General features: G+C 56.8%; 5 protein-coding genes across 5 annotated transcripts in view; 2 read left to right on the top strand and 3 right to left on the bottom strand.

The window, feature by feature from the left end:
• PTSG_10152 (Riok3 protein) overlaps positions 1–2,940 on the bottom strand; it is a 3,762-nt gene extending 822 nt beyond the window's left edge. Inside the window, exons 1-4 of the mRNA XM_004988432.1 lie at positions 2,006–2,940; positions 1,548–1,724; positions 753–1,325; positions 229–502 (exon numbers count right to left, since the gene is read on the bottom strand). Coding sequence (XP_004988489.1) covers positions 229–502; positions 753–1,325; positions 1,548–1,724; positions 2,006–2,733 — 1,752 coding nt within the window. The 5' untranslated portion in view covers positions 2,734–2,940. The remainder of the gene's footprint in view (positions 1–228; positions 503–752; positions 1,326–1,547; positions 1,725–2,005) is intronic.
• Positions 2,941–3,095: 155 nt separating this feature from the next.
• PTSG_10153 (leucyl-tRNA synthetase) lies at positions 3,096–9,940 on the bottom strand. Its single transcript, XM_004988433.1, has 17 exons — positions 9,788–9,940; positions 9,525–9,611; positions 9,044–9,229; positions 8,523–8,722; positions 8,264–8,339; positions 8,058–8,119; positions 7,662–7,833; positions 7,263–7,396; positions 6,554–7,188; positions 6,073–6,343; positions 5,740–5,855; positions 5,389–5,566; positions 4,749–5,203; positions 4,224–4,360; positions 3,836–3,967; positions 3,547–3,621; positions 3,096–3,361 (listed from the first exon to the last, which is right to left on the bottom strand). The coding sequence occupies exons 1-17, from the start codon at positions 9,788–9,790 to the stop codon at positions 3,305–3,307; spliced, it is 2,976 nt and encodes a 991-aa protein (XP_004988490.1). The 5' UTR covers positions 9,791–9,940; the 3' UTR covers positions 3,096–3,304.
• A 469-nt stretch (positions 9,941–10,409) lies between these two features.
• On the top strand, positions 10,410–11,225 carry PTSG_10154 (uncharacterized protein; the record flags this gene model as incomplete). The annotated part of the gene is made up of 1 exon (XM_004988434.1): positions 10,410–11,225. The coding sequence occupies one exon, from the start codon at positions 10,410–10,412 to the stop codon at positions 11,223–11,225; it is 816 nt and encodes a 271-aa protein (XP_004988491.1).
• A 463-nt stretch (positions 11,226–11,688) lies between these two features.
• PTSG_10155 (aldehyde dehydrogenase 4 family) lies at positions 11,689–15,561 on the bottom strand. Its single transcript, XM_004988435.1, has 7 exons — positions 15,166–15,561; positions 14,820–14,940; positions 14,498–14,590; positions 14,142–14,213; positions 12,768–13,828; positions 12,379–12,511; positions 11,689–12,095 (listed from the first exon to the last, which is right to left on the bottom strand). Exons 1-7 carry the CDS (start codon positions 15,216–15,218, stop codon positions 11,919–11,921), a joined length of 1,710 nt encoding a protein of 569 aa, XP_004988492.1. The 5' UTR covers positions 15,219–15,561; the 3' UTR covers positions 11,689–11,918.
• A 491-nt stretch (positions 15,562–16,052) lies between these two features.
• On the top strand, positions 16,053–17,326 carry PTSG_10156 (uncharacterized protein; the record flags this gene model as incomplete). The annotated part of the gene is made up of 2 exons (XM_004988436.1): positions 16,053–16,847; positions 17,222–17,326. The coding sequence occupies 2 exons, from the start codon at positions 16,053–16,055 to the stop codon at positions 17,324–17,326; spliced, it is 900 nt and encodes a 299-aa protein (XP_004988493.1).
• Between the last annotated feature and the right edge of the window lie 130 nt (positions 17,327–17,456).

Consider the following 17,456-nt stretch of genomic DNA (forward strand, 5'->3'; position numbering starts at 1 on the left):
GAGGCACAGGAGGGTGGCGTGGATGAGGAAGAGGGGGAGAGAAAGAGAGAGATGTACGCACGCACGCACGCACACACACACACACACAGAGAGAGATGTACGCACGCACGCACGCACACACAAGCACACACACACAACTACACATACACACGCACGCACAAGCACACACAAAAGCACACACACACACACCCACATTCAAGCACACACAAATATCATGTGCATGCGCACCTGTCCAACGTCGATGATCCAGGCCATGCGGTCAAACCAGAGGATGTTGTACTCGCTCAGGTCGCAGTGGACAAGATGGCACTGGTTGTACATCGTGCACATGTAGTCGCACACCTGCTGGTAGCACCGCACCAGGTTGCGTTGCGACTTGCGCTCCCAGTCCACGTCCTTGAGCTTGGGGGCGGGGCGGCCGTTTCGTCCAATAAAGGACATGACGAGCACGTGGCGCCGCTGCAGATACACATGCGGGCACGGAATGCCGGCACGCTCCAATCTAAACATGAGGGCATGGACAACGATTGTGGTGGTTACGTGTCGGGGGCAGGGGTCGGGGGCAGGGAGGGTAAAGTATGTGAGGTGCGTCCAGGTGTACACGAGCACATCAACATAAGTCAACAACAGGCAATGAGCAGAGACAAGCAACAATGCAAACAGACAAAAGAAGACAAGAAAATCCCAAATGCAACGGGGACCACCAACAACGCCAGCATCACAGGGCAGCCAACACAACGAACACAACGCACCTCGCCAGGTTCGCCATTTCCTTCTCTGCCCAGAGCTTGACCAGCTTGCGCGCGTGCTGCTTGCCCACGCGGCGGTCGTACCGGCGATCACCGTGCAGAAACTGCTGTCGCTGCGTAAACTCCGTCAGCGTGGTCTTGAACACCTTCAACGCCACCTCAACCTCGTGTCCTGGCATATCGCCATCGTCGTCACCGCTGGGTGTGCTGTCAATATGGGCGCCCTCAGCACCATCAACACCTTCAACACCTTCAACGCCAGCACCATCGTCGTGTCCATCGTGCTCGTCGCCGCTGTGTGCTGGTCGCTGCGTGCGCGTGCCGTGAAAGATGACGCTCTCCTTGCCCGTGCTCACGGCGCCGTCGACCTCATTCAGGTCGCCAGCGTTGACCATCTTGAACACAAGCACGCGCGTGTTCTTGTCCATCGCCATGACGGCTGTGGAGTGCTCCTTGCGCTCGTGCAAGCGGGCGGCGTGGCGTGCGTCCTTGTCTGCAAACCGCTTCAACTGGTTGTACACGCGGTTGCTCAGCCGCACGTCGTTGTTGTTGCGCTTCACGCCCTTCAGGTCGCCACTGTTGAAGGCAACACAGATGGTGGATGATTGTGGTGAGAAGAAGAGCGGCACACGTTGCACAAGTCATCGTGGCAAGTCATCGTGGCAAGTCATCGTGGTAAGTCATCGTGGTAAGTCATCGTGGCAAGTCATCGTGGCAAGGCGTAGAGTGCACACACACACACACACACATACACGCACACGCACACATACACGCACACGCACACACGCACACGCGCACCAGTTGAATCCGATGGGAAAGTGCTTCTCCATGCGCTTGCGGTTCCTGCGCTCGTTGTCGTGCTTGTTGTGCTTGGTGACAATGGCACCGCCCATGTCGCGAAAGGAGCGCACCCTGTGGTCGTACTCAACTGCCTCCTCCTTGCTGTCGTCCCACTCCTCGTCCTCTTCCTCCTGACTGTTTGCCGAGGCAATGAACGCAATGAACACAGACGGGGGCAGCAACGACACGCGTGAGCACATGTGTGACGATGCACAGGCGAAAGAAATCATCATGCAAACACTGGTGCACGCAAACACACACATACATACACGCAAACACACATAAAACGCAAACACACATAAAACGCAAACACACACGCACACACACACGCACACATACATACATAAACGCAAACATACACACATATACACGCAAACAGACACACACACTTCGCCTCCCTTTTCTTGCTCACTCACGTAAAGTCGTGGCTGGGCGGGGAGTTGTCGACTGGGTAAGTGCGATGGTTGGACATGCGGATCTTCAGCTTGCCCGTGGACATGTTGGCAAGCGTCTCAATGTGGTCAAGCTGCTCCTCATGCTCTTCATCCAGCTGCTGCTGAAGCATGAGCGCAATCATAAAGTCCTGCGACGTGTCCTCGGAAGCGCCCTGCTGCTGTTGCGCAACTGTGCCGAATGTCGCGGTGGTGGTCGATGCAGAGGACGAGGAGGAGGAGGTTGCCTGCGCATCCTCCAGCGCTTGCAGCTTGGCAGCAAGCTCTGCATCGCGACGGCTCTGCTCCTCTGGCGTGAGCGCCTCCGCCTCGGCCTCAGCGCCGGGCTCAGTTGTCGTTTGCGCTGGCTGTGGCGCGGTCATGGACATGCCGCCGTCCATCATCATGGGGGACGAGTGCGTTGCATTGGCCTCACCTTGATGGGCCTTGGCGTACTGCTTCTCCTCCTCCTGCAAGCGTCGAGCAAGCTCTGCGTCTTGTCGGTTGAGCTCCTGCTCCAGCTGAATTGCGGCGAGGGAGGGTGGCTGCTTGGACGGGTCTTGCTGTTGCTTGGATTTGGGTGCCGGCTGCTTCCAAGGTGCCGGCTTTCCCCATGGCGATGCGCGGGTTGGGCGTGCCGCTGGGGCGCTCGTCTGGGTGCTCGGTGTTGGGGATGTGGCCTGAACAGGCGAAGCTGCGACATCGGACGACATCTTCGTTGTTGTTGAGAAAAGGGAAAAACGGTAGCTGTTCTTCAGGTGACCAATAGATATGCAGATTATTAAGTGGTCGAAAGGGCGGCTAAAGCGGTTACAAGAAGGTGCTGCTACTGCTCTTAGCTGGCTGGTTTGGTTGATGTGTTGCGCGCGCGCGTGTGTGTGTGTGTGTGCGTGTGTCGCTGCTCGATGTGAGTTTGCAACGGTGAAGAAAATGGTGCGATATGAGCAGCAGGTGCAGCGTGGTGGCTGGCTGCGCAAGTTACACAGTGTGACAAGGTGTTGCGCTGCTGCTGTGTGTTTTTTTGATGATGTTACGCACCAGACTGAATTCAGTTTTCAGTGCGATTGAAGAAATGTTGGGGTTATGGTTCATATTATTCGGACACAACACAAGCAACGCAAACGACAGGCGACAGGCAGAAACGAAGCCAACAGCAAGAGCAGAAGCAGTTCAAACACAACAGACACAACAGACACACAACTCAAGACACACAACACACACACATCAAACACAAGACACAACGATTGTTTCGTCTACGAAGAAAGGCCAAGATGCATGGTCGCTCTACTCCGAGGGAGGGAAGAAGATGGCAGGGGCGCCGGGGCGGCAGCTGCCCTTGGTCTGTGTGTACACGCGCAACAAGGAGGTGGAGCAGACACGGAAGACAGGGTTGTGTGAGATGTGTAGGAGGGAGTGAGAGGGAGCACGACACATGGCCGGAAAAACAATAAATTGCACCCCCAAGCACATGCTCACAAACCACCATGCACGGTCGCAAGCATGCTCGCAAGCCAGGGCATTCGCACCTTCTCGTCGGCCTCCTCGACAGGCTGGACCTCAATGGGGAGATCAAAGATCTTCCTGAGATACGGCAGGTTCTCCTGAAATTGTGGTGGCGCAGAAGCATCGACAAAGCATCGATCGACACAGCATTGACACAGTAACAAGAAGGAAGGTAAGCGTGAGCTTACACATTTGCTGACAGCCGAACCACTCATATCCAGCACACTGTGCGTGTGCGTGTGTGTGTGTGTGTTTGCGTGCGTGCGTGCGTGCGTGCGTGCGTGCGCGCGTTGTCGACAACGCTTGGCTCACCTTGAGGACTTGCGTCTCGTTGAAGGTGACAGTGAGGTCAAAGGCGGCACTGCCCTTGGTGGCGGCCTCATCACGCTTCATGGCAACAAACGGCATCAGCAGCTTCTTGTGCTTCGCCATGTCAGGGTCATTCTGCGAACAGCAGCAACAATACATATGTTTAGCGGGTGGAGAAGGTGGCGGCCGTGTTTGACGCGGGAGTGGTGAGGGAGCAGTGAGTACGACAACAGGAGATGCCGCACAAGGGAAGGCACACACACACACACACACACACACACACACACACACGGGCATACGTACACACGGGCATACGTACACACGCACACACACACACACCCGCCACCCGCCACGACCCAAGACACCCAAGACAAGTAGACAAACGGCTGACCTTGAACTGCTGGCTGACGGCCTTCATGTCCGGGAAGCGCTCCGCGGGGGTGGCGCCGTCCGGGTTGTAGTTGTCCTTGAGGTACGTCAGGATCTTCGCCTGCCAGTCAGGATACGTCGACGCAACATACAGCACAACTGCAACAAGCAAAAACAAATGGGCGAAAAACAAGGTGCACAACACACGGCGTGAGTGTTGTGTTGTGTTGTGTTGTTCGGGCGTGTCGTGTAAGGAGTTGTGCAGGACAAGGGAATCGAAGGAAAGGGTGCGAGGCGGACATGGACCAAACAAAACCTTGTGACATCACGCTGTCAACCCCACAAGCAACCAAACTGTGTTCCGCATCTTCACACGCACGCAAATGCACACACACACACACGCACACACACACACACACACGCACACACACACACACGCACACACACACACGCACACACACACACGCACACACACGCAAATGCACACACACACACACACGCAAATGCACACACACACACACACACACACAAATGCACATGCCCGTACCGCTGGTGATTTCCTGGACGGGCCCCTTCTTGCGGGCCTTTGCCTTGTTGATGCGCTGGCGGAGGTCCGTCTCCACGTCATCGAGGTACCGCCCAGAGGACAGCATGACCTCGTCCACGGGGCCGGCCTCGGGCCACCGCGCCGTCGTGATGCTCTCCTCGTGCCCGAGCAGCGCCCAGATGTGCTCGCACACGTGCGGGCAGATGGGCGACAGCAGCAGGGCCTGCACCGTCACAAAACGCTCGACAACGCCGGCATGCAGGGGCTCGCCCAGGCCGACGCACACCTTGCGGTAGCGGTCGCGCGCAGCCTGCAGGGTGAAGAAGCCCGCCATGAGGGCCTCGCGGAAGTGCATGCGCTTGTACGCAGCGTCCGCGTCGCGGATGGCAAGGTTGATCTCGTTCTCAAACGCCTTGTCGTTCACACCCATCTCCCCAGACCGCACGGCAACAGACCTGAACGCGTTGTGTTGTGTTGTGTGGTGTGTTAAGACTTTTGAGTGTTCGCAGTACGAATTGTGAATCACGACCCCTGCAACCAAAACGCTTCAGCAACTGCACGACATTCAACACAAAGCCGTGCAGCCTGAAACACCACCACCACCACCACCAACGCCACCACGCGTGGGCCTATGACTCACGGGTCCTGTGCAGCGGCGTCGTCGGCCTTGCCGTCCTTGAGGAGGGCGATGCTGTCGACCACAGCCTTGATCCACTCCAGCTCCTTGTACAGGCGCAGCACGTTGGCATTCGCCGTCTTCTCCTCAAAGTTGGCATCGTCGACACCGTCGCTCCCATCAGCAAGCGTCATGCGTGTTGCTGCCAGTCATGTGTGTGTGTGTGTGTGTTGTGGTGAGAACGGTCGTAACGATAAGCGCGAGCGTCAGACACAACAAGAACCTCACTAACTCCGTCACTCGCCCAGTGACTCGCCTGCTTGCAGATGCAGGCATTCGCAATCAAACACACGAGGTGTTGCGCGTTTGACTCACCGTCGGTGCCATACTTCTCGATGCACTGCTCGAGGGTCATAAAGTTTCCGGTGCTTTTGGACATCTTGGCGCCGTTGAGCATCAGATGGCCGTTGGCGCGGAAGCTGCGCGGCCACCTGCTCATACAGTGGCAGTTGTGGCAGCAAGAGAATGGGAGGCGGTAGTGGTGAGCTGGAGATTGGGAGGGAAGAGAGAGAGAGAGAAGTGGGACGCGCATACATAATGGCATAAACAAACGCACACGCACACATGCACATGCACATGCAAACACAAAACTGCAACGAGCATACAAACACAACTAGCACACACAAACACACGCACGAACCAACGCACATGGCCTTGTTGTCCTCCCAGATGGCGACGTGGTTGTAAAGGCAGTAGGTGAGGTGGTTGGGGATGAGGTCCTTGCCAGAGACGCGCATGTCCAGCGGGTAAAAGTACTGAAACTCGTTGCGCAGCTTGTCCAGCACGTCCTTGGACACCTTGCACTCCTCCGCAGCAGGCTGCTCCTTCTCAGAGAGGAAGACGTAGTCGAAGAACTTCTCGTCGCACTGCTCCGGCGTGATGCCGTGCGGGTTGCCGTGCGCGCCCCGGAAGTCGCCGTCTGCTCCGTCGTGATGGTGACAGCGGCGGGTGGTAGCGTGGGGGGGGGGGGTGGTGATGGTGAAAGCAGGCCGGGAGTGCAGAAAGCATGACGAAAGCAAAGAAAGACAATAACACCAAAACAACAAACGAAGAAACAGAAAGACGTGACGCGAAAGCAGGTGTCATCCTTGAAACGGCACAACAACGAGCGGGAACCGAGCATACATACCCTGGAGGAGGTGGGCGATGGTGTAGTAGGCCATGTAGATGGTGGAGTCTGAGAGGGACTCGATGAGCCAGTTCTCGTCCCAGGGCAGACGGGAGCCGAGGCCGTACAGCCGCGAGCACGCGTGCTCCTTGAGCCAGTCGAGCGTGTGGGCAAACGCGTGGCGGGACGAGTCGTGGTAGCACTCCAGCTGCGCCAGGGCCTCCTCTGCCTGCGCGCGCCACTTTGGCTCGCCGTACATGAGGTACCACTGGTCTGTCAGGGCAACAACGCACTCGTCGCCCGAGCGGGAGATGACGAGGCCCTCCGGCTCAAAGTACGTGATGGCCTCGCCGCTCGCAATCATGTCCTCCTTCACCTGCGGCTTGGCATCCTGGTGCACAGATGCAGTCACACGGCAGAGATGGTGAGGGGGAGGGCGGGATTTGTGTGTGTGTGTGTGTGTGTGTGTGTGTGTGTGTGTGTGTGTGTGTGTGTGTGTGTGTGTGTGTGTGTGTGCGTGTGTGTGTGTGTGTGTGTGCGAAGGTGAGTGTGTGTGTGAAGGTGAGTGTGTGCGTGTATATGCGTGTGTGCGTGCATGTGCGTGTGTGTGTTGTGTGTGCGTACATATGTGTGAAACGCAGGCAGCGCGTGGCGTGCTCGATCAGTGTACAGGGTAAGCCACAAGGCAAGCCACACAACACAACACAACAAAACAACCAAGCAAAGTTACCACAAGTGACACACCTTCCAGGCGACGTAGGTGATGGTTGGAGAGATCCAGCAGTTGGTCTGGCCGTACATGGTCTCGGGGCGCAGCGTCGCAGCAACAAGGTACACCTTCTTGTCGCCCAGCTCCTTCAGGCACTGCACAGTCAAGGAACCAGGGTAAGGGTGCATGCACGCAGTTGGTGAGTGTGTGTGAGTGTGTGTGTGTGTGAGTGTGTGTCCGTATGTGTGTGTGTGTGTGTGTGTGTGTGTGTGTGTGTGTGTGTGTGTGTGTGTGTGTGTGTACGGGAGCACTAGAGCAGCAATGGCACACCGATGATTGCAAAGCAGGAAACACCACCCCTGCCAACGACTCCCACGCCCACCACCATCCACACCAACACCGTTCCTCGATGCCTCGCACCTCTGGCAGCTCGAGCATGCGCATCTTGATGCCCGTGTACTCTTGGGGCCCAATGCCCTCGCCCTTGGACCGGTCGTGGTCCATGCACGGCTGCTTGTCCTTGGGCGAGTACACCGCGTGCCGCTTGTGAAACTCAATCTTGTGCTTCTCCTTCAGCTTCAGAGCGTGCCAGCTGCATACGTGTGTGTGGTTGGGGGTGAGCGCGCGCGCGCGCGCGCGCGCGCGCGCGTGTGTGTGTGTGTGTGTGTGTGTGTGTGTGTGTGTGTGTGTGTGTGTGTGTGTGTGTGATGATGGGTGCGTGAATGTGTGGGCATGCGAGCTGGTGACAACACGGGACATCGTGTGTGTGTGTGTGTGTGTGTGCATGTATGTATGCATGTCACGCTCCCGACGCACCGGGCAAACGCGTCGTAGTACGGGTTGTAGTCCGTCGTCACAAAGGAGCGGCGCCAGTCGGCCTGAATGATAACAGACACGCACACATCAATGTCCATGCATGCATGCACGTATGAGTTGGAAGGTGTATCCGGACGTGACAGTGCTTGACGGTGCGGATCAACAAAGGAAAAGGTGTGATGCGGTGTATGTGTGTGTGTGTGCACCTTGAGGCCGAAGCGGGTGAGGTGCTCCTTGGCCAGCGGAGGAAAGTACTCGATCCAGTAGTGGGGATCAGCAAACCTGCACACGCGAGCAGACACCAAACGCCAACAGGAATAGGGCAGAGTTCGTCAGCAAGTGGAGGGTGGGGATGACCGAGAAAGGCGTGCAAGTCGGTATTCACGAGTCAATGTACACACACACACACATACACACACACGCACACGCACACACGCACACACACACACACACACATGCACACACTTTGGGATTTCCTCGTCTGGGATGCCCATGTCCTGGAGAATCTCCCACTTGTACTTGGCGCGGCCCTCCTTGGCGGCAATCTTGGACTTCTTGGCCTTGGCGTCCTTGCCGTTGCCTTTGTCCTCCTCTTCCTCCTCCTTGGGGAACTGCGGTGGGCAGCCGTACGTCTCCATCTCCTCCTTCAGGGCATCCGCAGACGCCTGACAGTTGTGTGTGCGTGTGCGTGTGCGTGTGCGTATGTGTGTATGTATGTGGGAGGGGGACCGGGCGAGGGGGGATTGTGAGTTCAAAAAGGAAAAGCGGTAGTTTCGGGAAAGTGGAGAGACTTGTCCGTTGGAGCTTGCAGACAAGAGAGCAGCCAGCATCGCCAACGTCCACACACACACACACACACACACATACACGCACGCACCCATGCACACACACACACATGCACACACACACACAACACACACACACACGCACGCACTCATGCACACACACACATGCACACGTATAAACATACACACACATAAACACACCTTGATGGGCATGCCGGTGCAGTGGAAGCCAAAGGGAAAGAGGATCTTCTTGCCCTTGAGCTGCTGGTAGCCAACAGCAAACTCGGCCTTGGACATGGTGAACATGTGGCCAAGATGCAGCTTGCCGTTCATGTACGGGTACGGGAACGTCACAAAGTACGTCTCCTCCGCATGATCCTTGCCGTTCTGGTGGGATGAGAAAGTGAGCAGAGGTGAGGGTGGGTGGGAAACGTGAATGGGAGAGTGGGTGAAATAGGGGGGAAAAGGCGGCGGTGAGGTGAGTGAGGTGAGTCGGATGTGTCACCACCATGCACTCCATATGTGCCATCGTGCACTCTACATGTGCCACAATGTACTCCAGATCTTCCGCTTGCACCACCCTCCAATCTGCAGCCCCCAATCCACACCAAGTGAGCAAAGCAACCAAAACAACCCCACAAACCGACACACACACACACACACATGCACAAAGCTGCCACACCTCTGGCGCATCGGTCTCGAAGGCCTTCTCCTTGGCCCAGCGGTCCTGGGCCTTTTTCTCCAGCTCAATCAGGAAATCGCGCTTGGACTGCATGTTGTGTGAGAGCATGGACAAGTGGTTGGTCGTCGTCACACTCAGTGATGGATGATGCTGCTGTGCACTGCGAACGCTCCTTCGGAACCACACCAATAAAGCGCCACAGAACAAAGGTTCCACACAAAACACACACACACACACACTCTCTCTCTCTCTCTCACTCCCACCATGGCGGCGGTTGGTCTTGGTGGTTGTTGGTTGTTGTGTCAGCGTGCAGGGGCAGGCACTTTGCTTCTCAGATTGGTTGGTTGGTTCCAAAGATGGAAATGGTGCGCCACACACCGCGATGACAGCGTGTGCTGATGTGAAACAAAAACCGCGTGCAGACTGTGCAGTTACGGCCTAATGCGCACGATATGGTATGTTTCGCACACAGATTAGGCCAAAATTACACTTAGTGCATAGCACGTATTTGAAAAAAACCAGCAGGGATTGAACCGCTGTCCTCGAGACGTGATATGGAGGGAGTGGCTCGTCCGACTGAGCCAAACAAGCCAATTGTCTATTTCGTTGAAATCTTCAGTCAATTTTCTACAACCGAAAGCCAGCCAGCCACAAAAGCAACAAGCACACGAACCGCAGGACCACACTCACATCTCTCGCACACACACACACACCCACCAACGACTCATCCACTCACCAACGACTCATCCACTCACCAACGACTCATCCACCTTCCAACTGTCGCACGGCATCGCGGCCGCATCATTCACCATCATTAGCGCCAGCGACACATACGTCTTTGCTTCCTCTTCCCACCCCCTCGCCTTTGAGACCACAGAAGCGGCGATGTCGAGGTTTGCAGCAGTACGGATTGATGGGCACAGCCATTGCATGCACCATTCGGCATTGCAACACGAGCTGCACAACCTGCCACATGGCTTGGACGAGCCACATGCGCCGCAATACCACCACTCACTCGAGCAGAAGCAGGGGCAAGGCCAAGAGCAAGGCCGGGAGCAGAGTACACACACAGAAGACAGCGCTCGGGTGTCTTTGATAAGATCTCCAAAGCGCACGGCGTTTGAGGCGTCACCGGCACTACCAACGCAGGCTGACAAAGCCTCGCAGCAACAACAACAACAGCAGCAGCAGCAGCAGCATGGAATCGTGGGACCGGCCAAGCGGCCCAACCAGCGCATCCACTCCGACAACGAGGCGCGCAGCGATGACTTGACAGTCAAGACCATGAGCAACAGCGAACCAAGCATTCCGACGTCCTTCAGCACCCATAGCAACAGCAGCACAGGCCAGGATGCTGATGATGCCCCCAACGCTCATCACGACGACGCCGACCGTGCTGATGCGTTTGAGCAGGCAGCCAGCACGGACAACAACCACGTCGCGTTCGATGTCCCGTTGGTGGCATCTGTGCACGAGACCTGGCCGGCAAAGGACTACGAGCGTGCGCTGCAGCCCACGGACCTGTACATCTGCAAAGGGTGCGGGTACTTTACGGACTGCGTGCATTATCGCTGCCGCACATGTGCCGACTACGATCTGTGCCCGGCATGTTTTGAGGCCATCTTCGACAACCACCAGCAGGAACCCAAGTGCCAGCACCCAAAGTCCTCCTTCATGTACATGTGTGATGGCTTTGATTGATCTCCCGAGCAAGGGGGGGGGGGTTATTGTGTGTGTGTGTGTGTGTGTGTGTGTGTGTCTGTGTCTGTGTCTGTGTACGTGTCTGTGTGGGCGGGTGGGTGCACATGTACGTGCACACATAGCTCAGGATGTTACTGTATGTTGAATTGGCTTACGACAGATTCTAATCGATCATATGCGGGTGGATATGCGTGGTTGCGTGGATGTGTTTGTCACGTGTTGGCACGCTGGTGCGTGGGCCACATTGTTCCGTCAATCGTGATTGCGGCTCAGCTTCCACCAGAAGCGACCGTGTCAATACAACACAACACAAGCGCTCCTTAAAAAACGTGACTGCCGTCTCGCGACATCCTGCTCTGCTCTACACACCACACACACACACACACACACACACACACACACACACACACACACACACACACACACACACACACACACACACACACACACACACAATGCAAAGTCGCTTGGAGCCTGTTTACTCAGATTGGAAGGGAACAGTCGGTATGATTCGCTTTGGGGGGTTTCGAACACAAAGAAGAGAGGAAGAAAGAAACAGGAGGGGGAAGAGAACAGGGATGATTATGGCCAACCACAAGCGAGCAGGTGTTGGCGATGACGACAACGACAACATGACGCACAGAGAGAGCACCAAGGTGCATGCGTGTGCATGCCCGTGTGGGTCGCTTGCGCTCACTTCATGTGGTCATACTTCCAGTCATCGAGGTAGAGAAGGCACTCCTTTGCCGCCTGCATGGAGGTGAAGCGGGCAAGGTAGGACGACGCACCGGCCTTGTCGTTGGTGCCGGAGCGGCGAGCACCACCAAACGGCTGCTGCCCAACAACAGACCCCGTGCTCTTCGCGTTGATCTGATGGTGATGAATGAAGAAGCATCGTGGCCCGTGGTTGGACAAAGTGGTGGCAGGCGCATGGCATGGTGAGGAGGGACATGGCAGTTTTTGGTGATGACCGGTCGCACAAAACAAGCGCGCGCACACAGGACATGATATTGCAGAGGGGGGGGGGGAGGTTCACACACATCTAAGTGCATGCACACACTCTCTTTCTCGCTCGCTCCCACACACACACACACACACACACACACACACACACACACACACACACACACACACATCACGACGACAAACGCACGTAGATGTTGCCTGCGGCGTGGCGCAGCTTCTTGAGACCCGTGTCAATGACGCTGCGGTCGGCAGAGAAGATGGAGCCCGTCAGGCCGTATGGTGACGTCTTGTTCACAAGGTCAAGCGTCTCCTCCCACTGGCTGTTGGTGTGGTGATGTGGTGGTGGTGGTGGTGGTGAAGAAGAGATGTGTGTGTATGTGTGTGTGAGAGAGTGGTGGGTATGGCAGGTTGCAGTCGCTGTTTCGACGGAAATAAAACCAGCACAAACGCAAACACACGCAAACACACTACGCGACACAACATACCAAGCCGACCCACACAGACATCACACCACAACACCACAAAAACAACAACAACAGCAGCAGCAGAAGCAGAAGCAGAAGCAGCAACACTCACTCGTCTGGGTAGACGTAAGCGGTGATGACGGGCCCGAAAATCTCCTCCTCCATGAGCTTGGAGTGCGGGTTGGTGCTCTGCACGAGGGTGGGCTGCACAAACCAGCCGACGCTCTTGTCCGCCTCGCCGCCTGCAAGCACCTCCATCTCGCTGGACTCCTTGGCGTAGTTGATGTACGACACAATCTTGTCAAACGCCTTCTCGTCAATCACAGCCGTCATAAACGTCTTGAAGTCGTCCGGCTCGCCAACCTGGATGTCGCGCATGCAGTCAAGCATGCGGTCGCGGAACTCGGGCCACATCGACTCCGGCACATACAGCCGCGAGCACGCAGAGCACTTCTGTCCCTGGTACTCAAATGCCGAGCGGATGGTGCTGTACACCGCGTTGTCGAGGTCCGCCGTGTTGTGCACGTAGTGGAAGTTCTTGCCACCGCACTCGCCAACGAGCCGCGGGTACGTCTTGTACTTGTCCAGGTTGTCTGCCACGCCCTTCCACAGCGTGTTGAACGTGCGCGTGGAGCCCGTGAAGCTGATGGCGGCGAGATCTGGCGACGACACAATCTTGTCGCCAAAGGTTGGCCCGGCGGCAGGGACGAAGTTCACCACGCCGTCGGGCAGGCCGGCCTCGCGCAGCGCCTTGAACACCACGTAGTTGGACAGGGCGGCGTTCTCGCTCGGCTTCCACAGCACCACGTTGCCCATGATGGCCGGGGTTGCGCCCAGGTTGGCGCCAATGGCCGTGAAGTTGAATGGCGGGATGCCGGCAACAAAGCCCTCCAGCCCGCGGTACTCGACCCTGTTCCACACGTGCTGCGCGTGGTGCGCGGGCTGCTCGGCGTAAATCTCGTTGGCATACTTGACGCCAAAGCGGTAGAAGTCGGCCGCCTCCGCAGCAGCGTCAATCTCCGCCTGAAACATGTTCTTGCCCTGGCCAATCATCGTGGCCGCAAGGACCTCGTTGCGGAACTTGGTGCTCAGCAGGTCCGCCGCCTTCAGGAACACCGCCGCACGGTGCTCAAAGTCAAGCTGCTCCCATTCCTCGCGCACACTCAGCGACGTCTGCAGTCCAGCGTGAGAGGTGTGTGTGTGTGTGTGTGTGTGTGTGAGAGAGGGTGTGTGTATGTGTGTGTAAGTGTGTGTGTGTGTGTATGTGTGTGTGTATGTAAGTAGGAGTGTGTATGAGTGTGTGTAAGTGTGTGTGTGTGTGTGTGAGTGTGCATGAGTGTGTGTGTGTGTGTGCGTGTGTGGTACGAATTTAGTGGCAACATGCATGCGTGTCATTTGAGCCCCATCACTGCCACACATGCATGCCACACGTGCATGTGTGCAACAACACCAAACGCGACCGCAAAAATCGCACATCGCAACATACGTCAATGGCCTCCTGAATGAGCTCCGGAGATGCGAGGTGCACGCGGGCGACGGCGTGCTGGTGGTCAGAGCACTGGCGTGGTGGCAGCGGGCACATGACAGCGTCGACACATGAGGGTGGTTTCAATTGAAGAAACAAGGGCGTTGATTGGCAGTGAGCAACAAGTGACAATAAGGAGGAGCAGGAGGAGGCACAGCAACGCAAGCTAAAAGGTAAGCAAGTGTGCACGTGTGCGTGTGGTGGGAGGTGGGACGGAGGAACGGAAGAGCAAAGGCTGGGTCACCACGCACAAGCACGCACACAAGCGTACACACACGTGCACATGCAAACACATGCACACCGTGGTTGCACCGTACCGCGCGCTGCTCGATGGTGTTGCCGGTAAACACCTCCTTGCCGTTGATGACGCAAGGAATGTCCACTGTCTCGGAGCGAACGCGGGCGCACGCCTGCATGTTGTATGCATCGCAACGTGAGCGCTGGTGAGGATACTTGGAGAAGCAGGGGAAGCAGGGATGGCTGAGGTGCAGCGAAGGCCAAGGCGCAGCGCCAAGGCCCAGGTGCAGGGAAGGCAAGGAAGGCAGGGAAGGCAGGGAAGGCAGGGAAGGCAGGGGAAACAGAGAACATAACAAACACACACACACACGCACGCACGCACATACATACGCACGCACGCACCGCAAGGAGCTCCATGCGCTCCTCGGACTCGGGTGGGTACTCGCGAACAGGCTCGTTCGAGATGGGTGGCAGCACGGTTGTGTGCGACAGCGGTCGTCGGCTCACAGAAGCCGCCAATGCCCTGGCGTTTGTTGTTGTTGTGGAAGAAGAGGGAGATGGAAGGAGTCGATCAAAGGGGGGACGATCATGATGCAGGAGCCGGCTTCGGCGAGGCACAGAACAAGAGGACGAGCTTGCGTCACGCGTCTCGACACACACACACACGCACACACACACGCACACGCACACACGCACACGCACACGCACACGCACACACGCACACGCACACGCACACACACGCACTTACGATGCAGCCCTGGGAGCAGTCTGGCGCACTGCAGCCATAGCGGTGCTCGCCATGGTGGTTCTTGGTTGTGGGAGGAAAGCGACGAAGATTGAGTGAACAAACGCAAGCCTGGTGTGCGTGTGCGTGTGTGTGGGTTGTCAAGATCAACAGAGCAGGAAATGAACGAATGATGAGGAAGGAGAAGGAAAAGAAGCAGGGCAAAGCAAAGAAGAGCGGCAGTGACAGACAGACAGCTCTGTGTGTGTCGTGAACAAGTGATGTCTTCTTTGCTTCCATCGCTGTGGCAGCAGCCCTTGCATCAACGCCTGCAACAACGTCACACCCTCACCACACACTGCCAATCAAGCAAGAAGGCAGCAGCCCCAGCCCACACATAACGTTCTCGCACCGGAAAAAGTCGCTGGGCCTTGCTTGCTGTGCAGCAGAAATGACCGGCTGGTTTTTGTGTTGTCAGCAAAACTTTCGCAATCGCTTTTCCAAATACTGCGAGAAATAGCTAAAATCTTCACCAATTACTCCGAACGACAATATGTGTGTAATTTCAAAGAAATTTCCAGGACAGCTGTGTGCTGAGTTTGTGCTGTCGCTGTCTGTCGGTGGATGACCTTCAATCTTTGATAGTTTTCCCAACTGCGAATCCCACCGCACTCTGCCGTGCTCGCAAGCACTGCTGCTGGGTTGGTTGTGTTTTTCCCAACCGAACCTTGGCCTGCAACCCTCCAGCACACGCACACGCGAACCACACCACAACGCAAAGCCGCAAGGGCAACACACAGCACCCTACGAGAAAGCAGCCTTAGGGTTAGGAATCGCCCACTGGCCGTGCTGCCCTTGCTTTGCTTGCTTGCTTTCTTGCTTGCTTGGTTGTAAGAAGCAGGCCTGAAAAAATGGCGCACCGCCCAGGCCAAGGAGAAGGGGAGCGAGAGGAACAGCGACAACAACAACAACAAGGTTCTGCCAGCGCACCTTCCTCCTCCTCATTCTCCTCCACAGCCAATGTTCCACCTCCTCCCCCTCCTCCTTCACCGCCGCTGCGTACTTCCTCTTCCTCCGTGCCGCCAGCACACAGCAGCGCGTGGTTGCGTGAAGCAGCTGCGCCATCCACCTCGCTCGAAGCGACGCACCCATCGACAAGAGCAGACGCAGCACCACCCAGACCACCGGTTTCGCTAACAAGACCAGTACTGGCCACCCCGCCAGTGTCGCCATCACGACAGTCACAAGCAAACACTTTAATGACATCACCATCATCGGACACGGCTGTGCCAGCCTTTGCCAGTGCTGTCGCCGCAGCACCTCCACCTCCTTCTTCTGCTCCTCCTGCCGCTGCTGTCGCAACCCTGCCGACAAGCGCATCGACAAGGACAACACCGACAACGATCCCACTAACAACACCGCCTCAGCCCCGCATGATACATGTGTCCACCCCGCCAACGCCGCAAGCGCAACCAATTACCCCAAACACGACAGCAGCACCTGCAATGGGCACGTCACAGCCGTCGACAGACACCGTGCATCCGCTTCCGCTGGTCGTACCCAGGCCCGCGTCGCCCTCGCCTTCCTCCGCGGCTACCACCCAAGGTCAAGGTGTGATCGTGCACCAACTGTCACAGCAACACACGGGCCAAGGCCAACAATCCCAAACACAACAGCAGCAACAGCAACAGCAACAGCAGCAGAAGGTACAACCGCTGCTGCCTCCATGCCAAGCTCGAATCTGCAGCGTTTGCTTGTCGACAGGCGTCAGCGCGCCAGTGTTGAAGTGCAGACTATGCGGCGTACAAGCACACGGTCGCTGCTACGGCTGGACCTGCGACCGCACACCAAGTGCGACCACCCTTGCTCTGCATGTACTTGCCTGTTCCATTCCATTCCATGCATGCATGCATGCACGCGGGTGTAGTCTGCGATCACAGCATCTCTGCTTCCGCCACTTGTCCGCTCAACTCCATGGCTTCAGTCGGTCAAGGCGGCTTGCTGTTGCTCTGCTTGCTGTTGCTCTGCTTGCGCTAACCCGTGTCCAACGTCCTTGTTCGCCCCGTTCTGCTGTCATTAGGAGATACGGAGACGGATCAGGACCCGCTTTGGTTTTGTGAGCCGTGCCTGGGCGGCATATCAGCCCCCTCCTGTGCCCTCTGCCCACGCCTCGGAGGCGCCATGAAAATGGTGTGTGTGTGTGTGTGTTGTGTGTGTGTGTTGTGTGTGTGTGTGTGTGTGTGTGTGTTGTGTGTGTGTGTGTGTGTGTGTGTGTGTGTGTGTGTGTGTGTGTGTGTGTGTGTGTGTGTGTGTGT

The sequence above is a fragment of the Salpingoeca rosetta genome (assembly GCF_000188695.1).
Source record: "Salpingoeca rosetta unplaced genomic scaffold supercont1.35, whole genome shotgun sequence".
Classification (NCBI taxonomy): Eukaryota; class Choanoflagellata; order Craspedida; family Salpingoecidae; genus Salpingoeca; species Salpingoeca rosetta.

Bases quoted from the DNA above. Each gene is read 5' to 3' on its own strand.
- PTSG_10153 (XM_004988433.1), bottom strand. The intron at 9,230-9,524 runs GTGTGGCAGCTT...TCATCCCACCAG, and splicing joins TCGAGACCGATGCGCCAGAG to AACGGCAAGGATCATGCGGA. The intron at 3,362-3,546 runs GTGCGAATGCCC...GTGTACACACAG, and splicing joins TCGAGGAGGCCGACGAGAAG to ACCAAGGGCAGCTGCCGCCC.
- PTSG_10155 (XM_004988435.1), bottom strand. From the start codon at position 15,218: ATGGCGAGCACCGCTATGGCTGCAGTGCGCCAGACTGCTCCCAGGGCT. The intron at 14,941-15,165 runs GTAAGTGCGTGT...AACAAACGCCAG, and splicing joins ACTGCTCCCAGGGCTGCATC to GGCATTGGCGGCTTCTGTGA. The intron at 12,512-12,767 runs GTGAGTGTTGCT...CCACACCAACAG, and splicing joins GCTTACGTCTACCCAGACGA to CCAGTGGGAGGAGACGCTTG.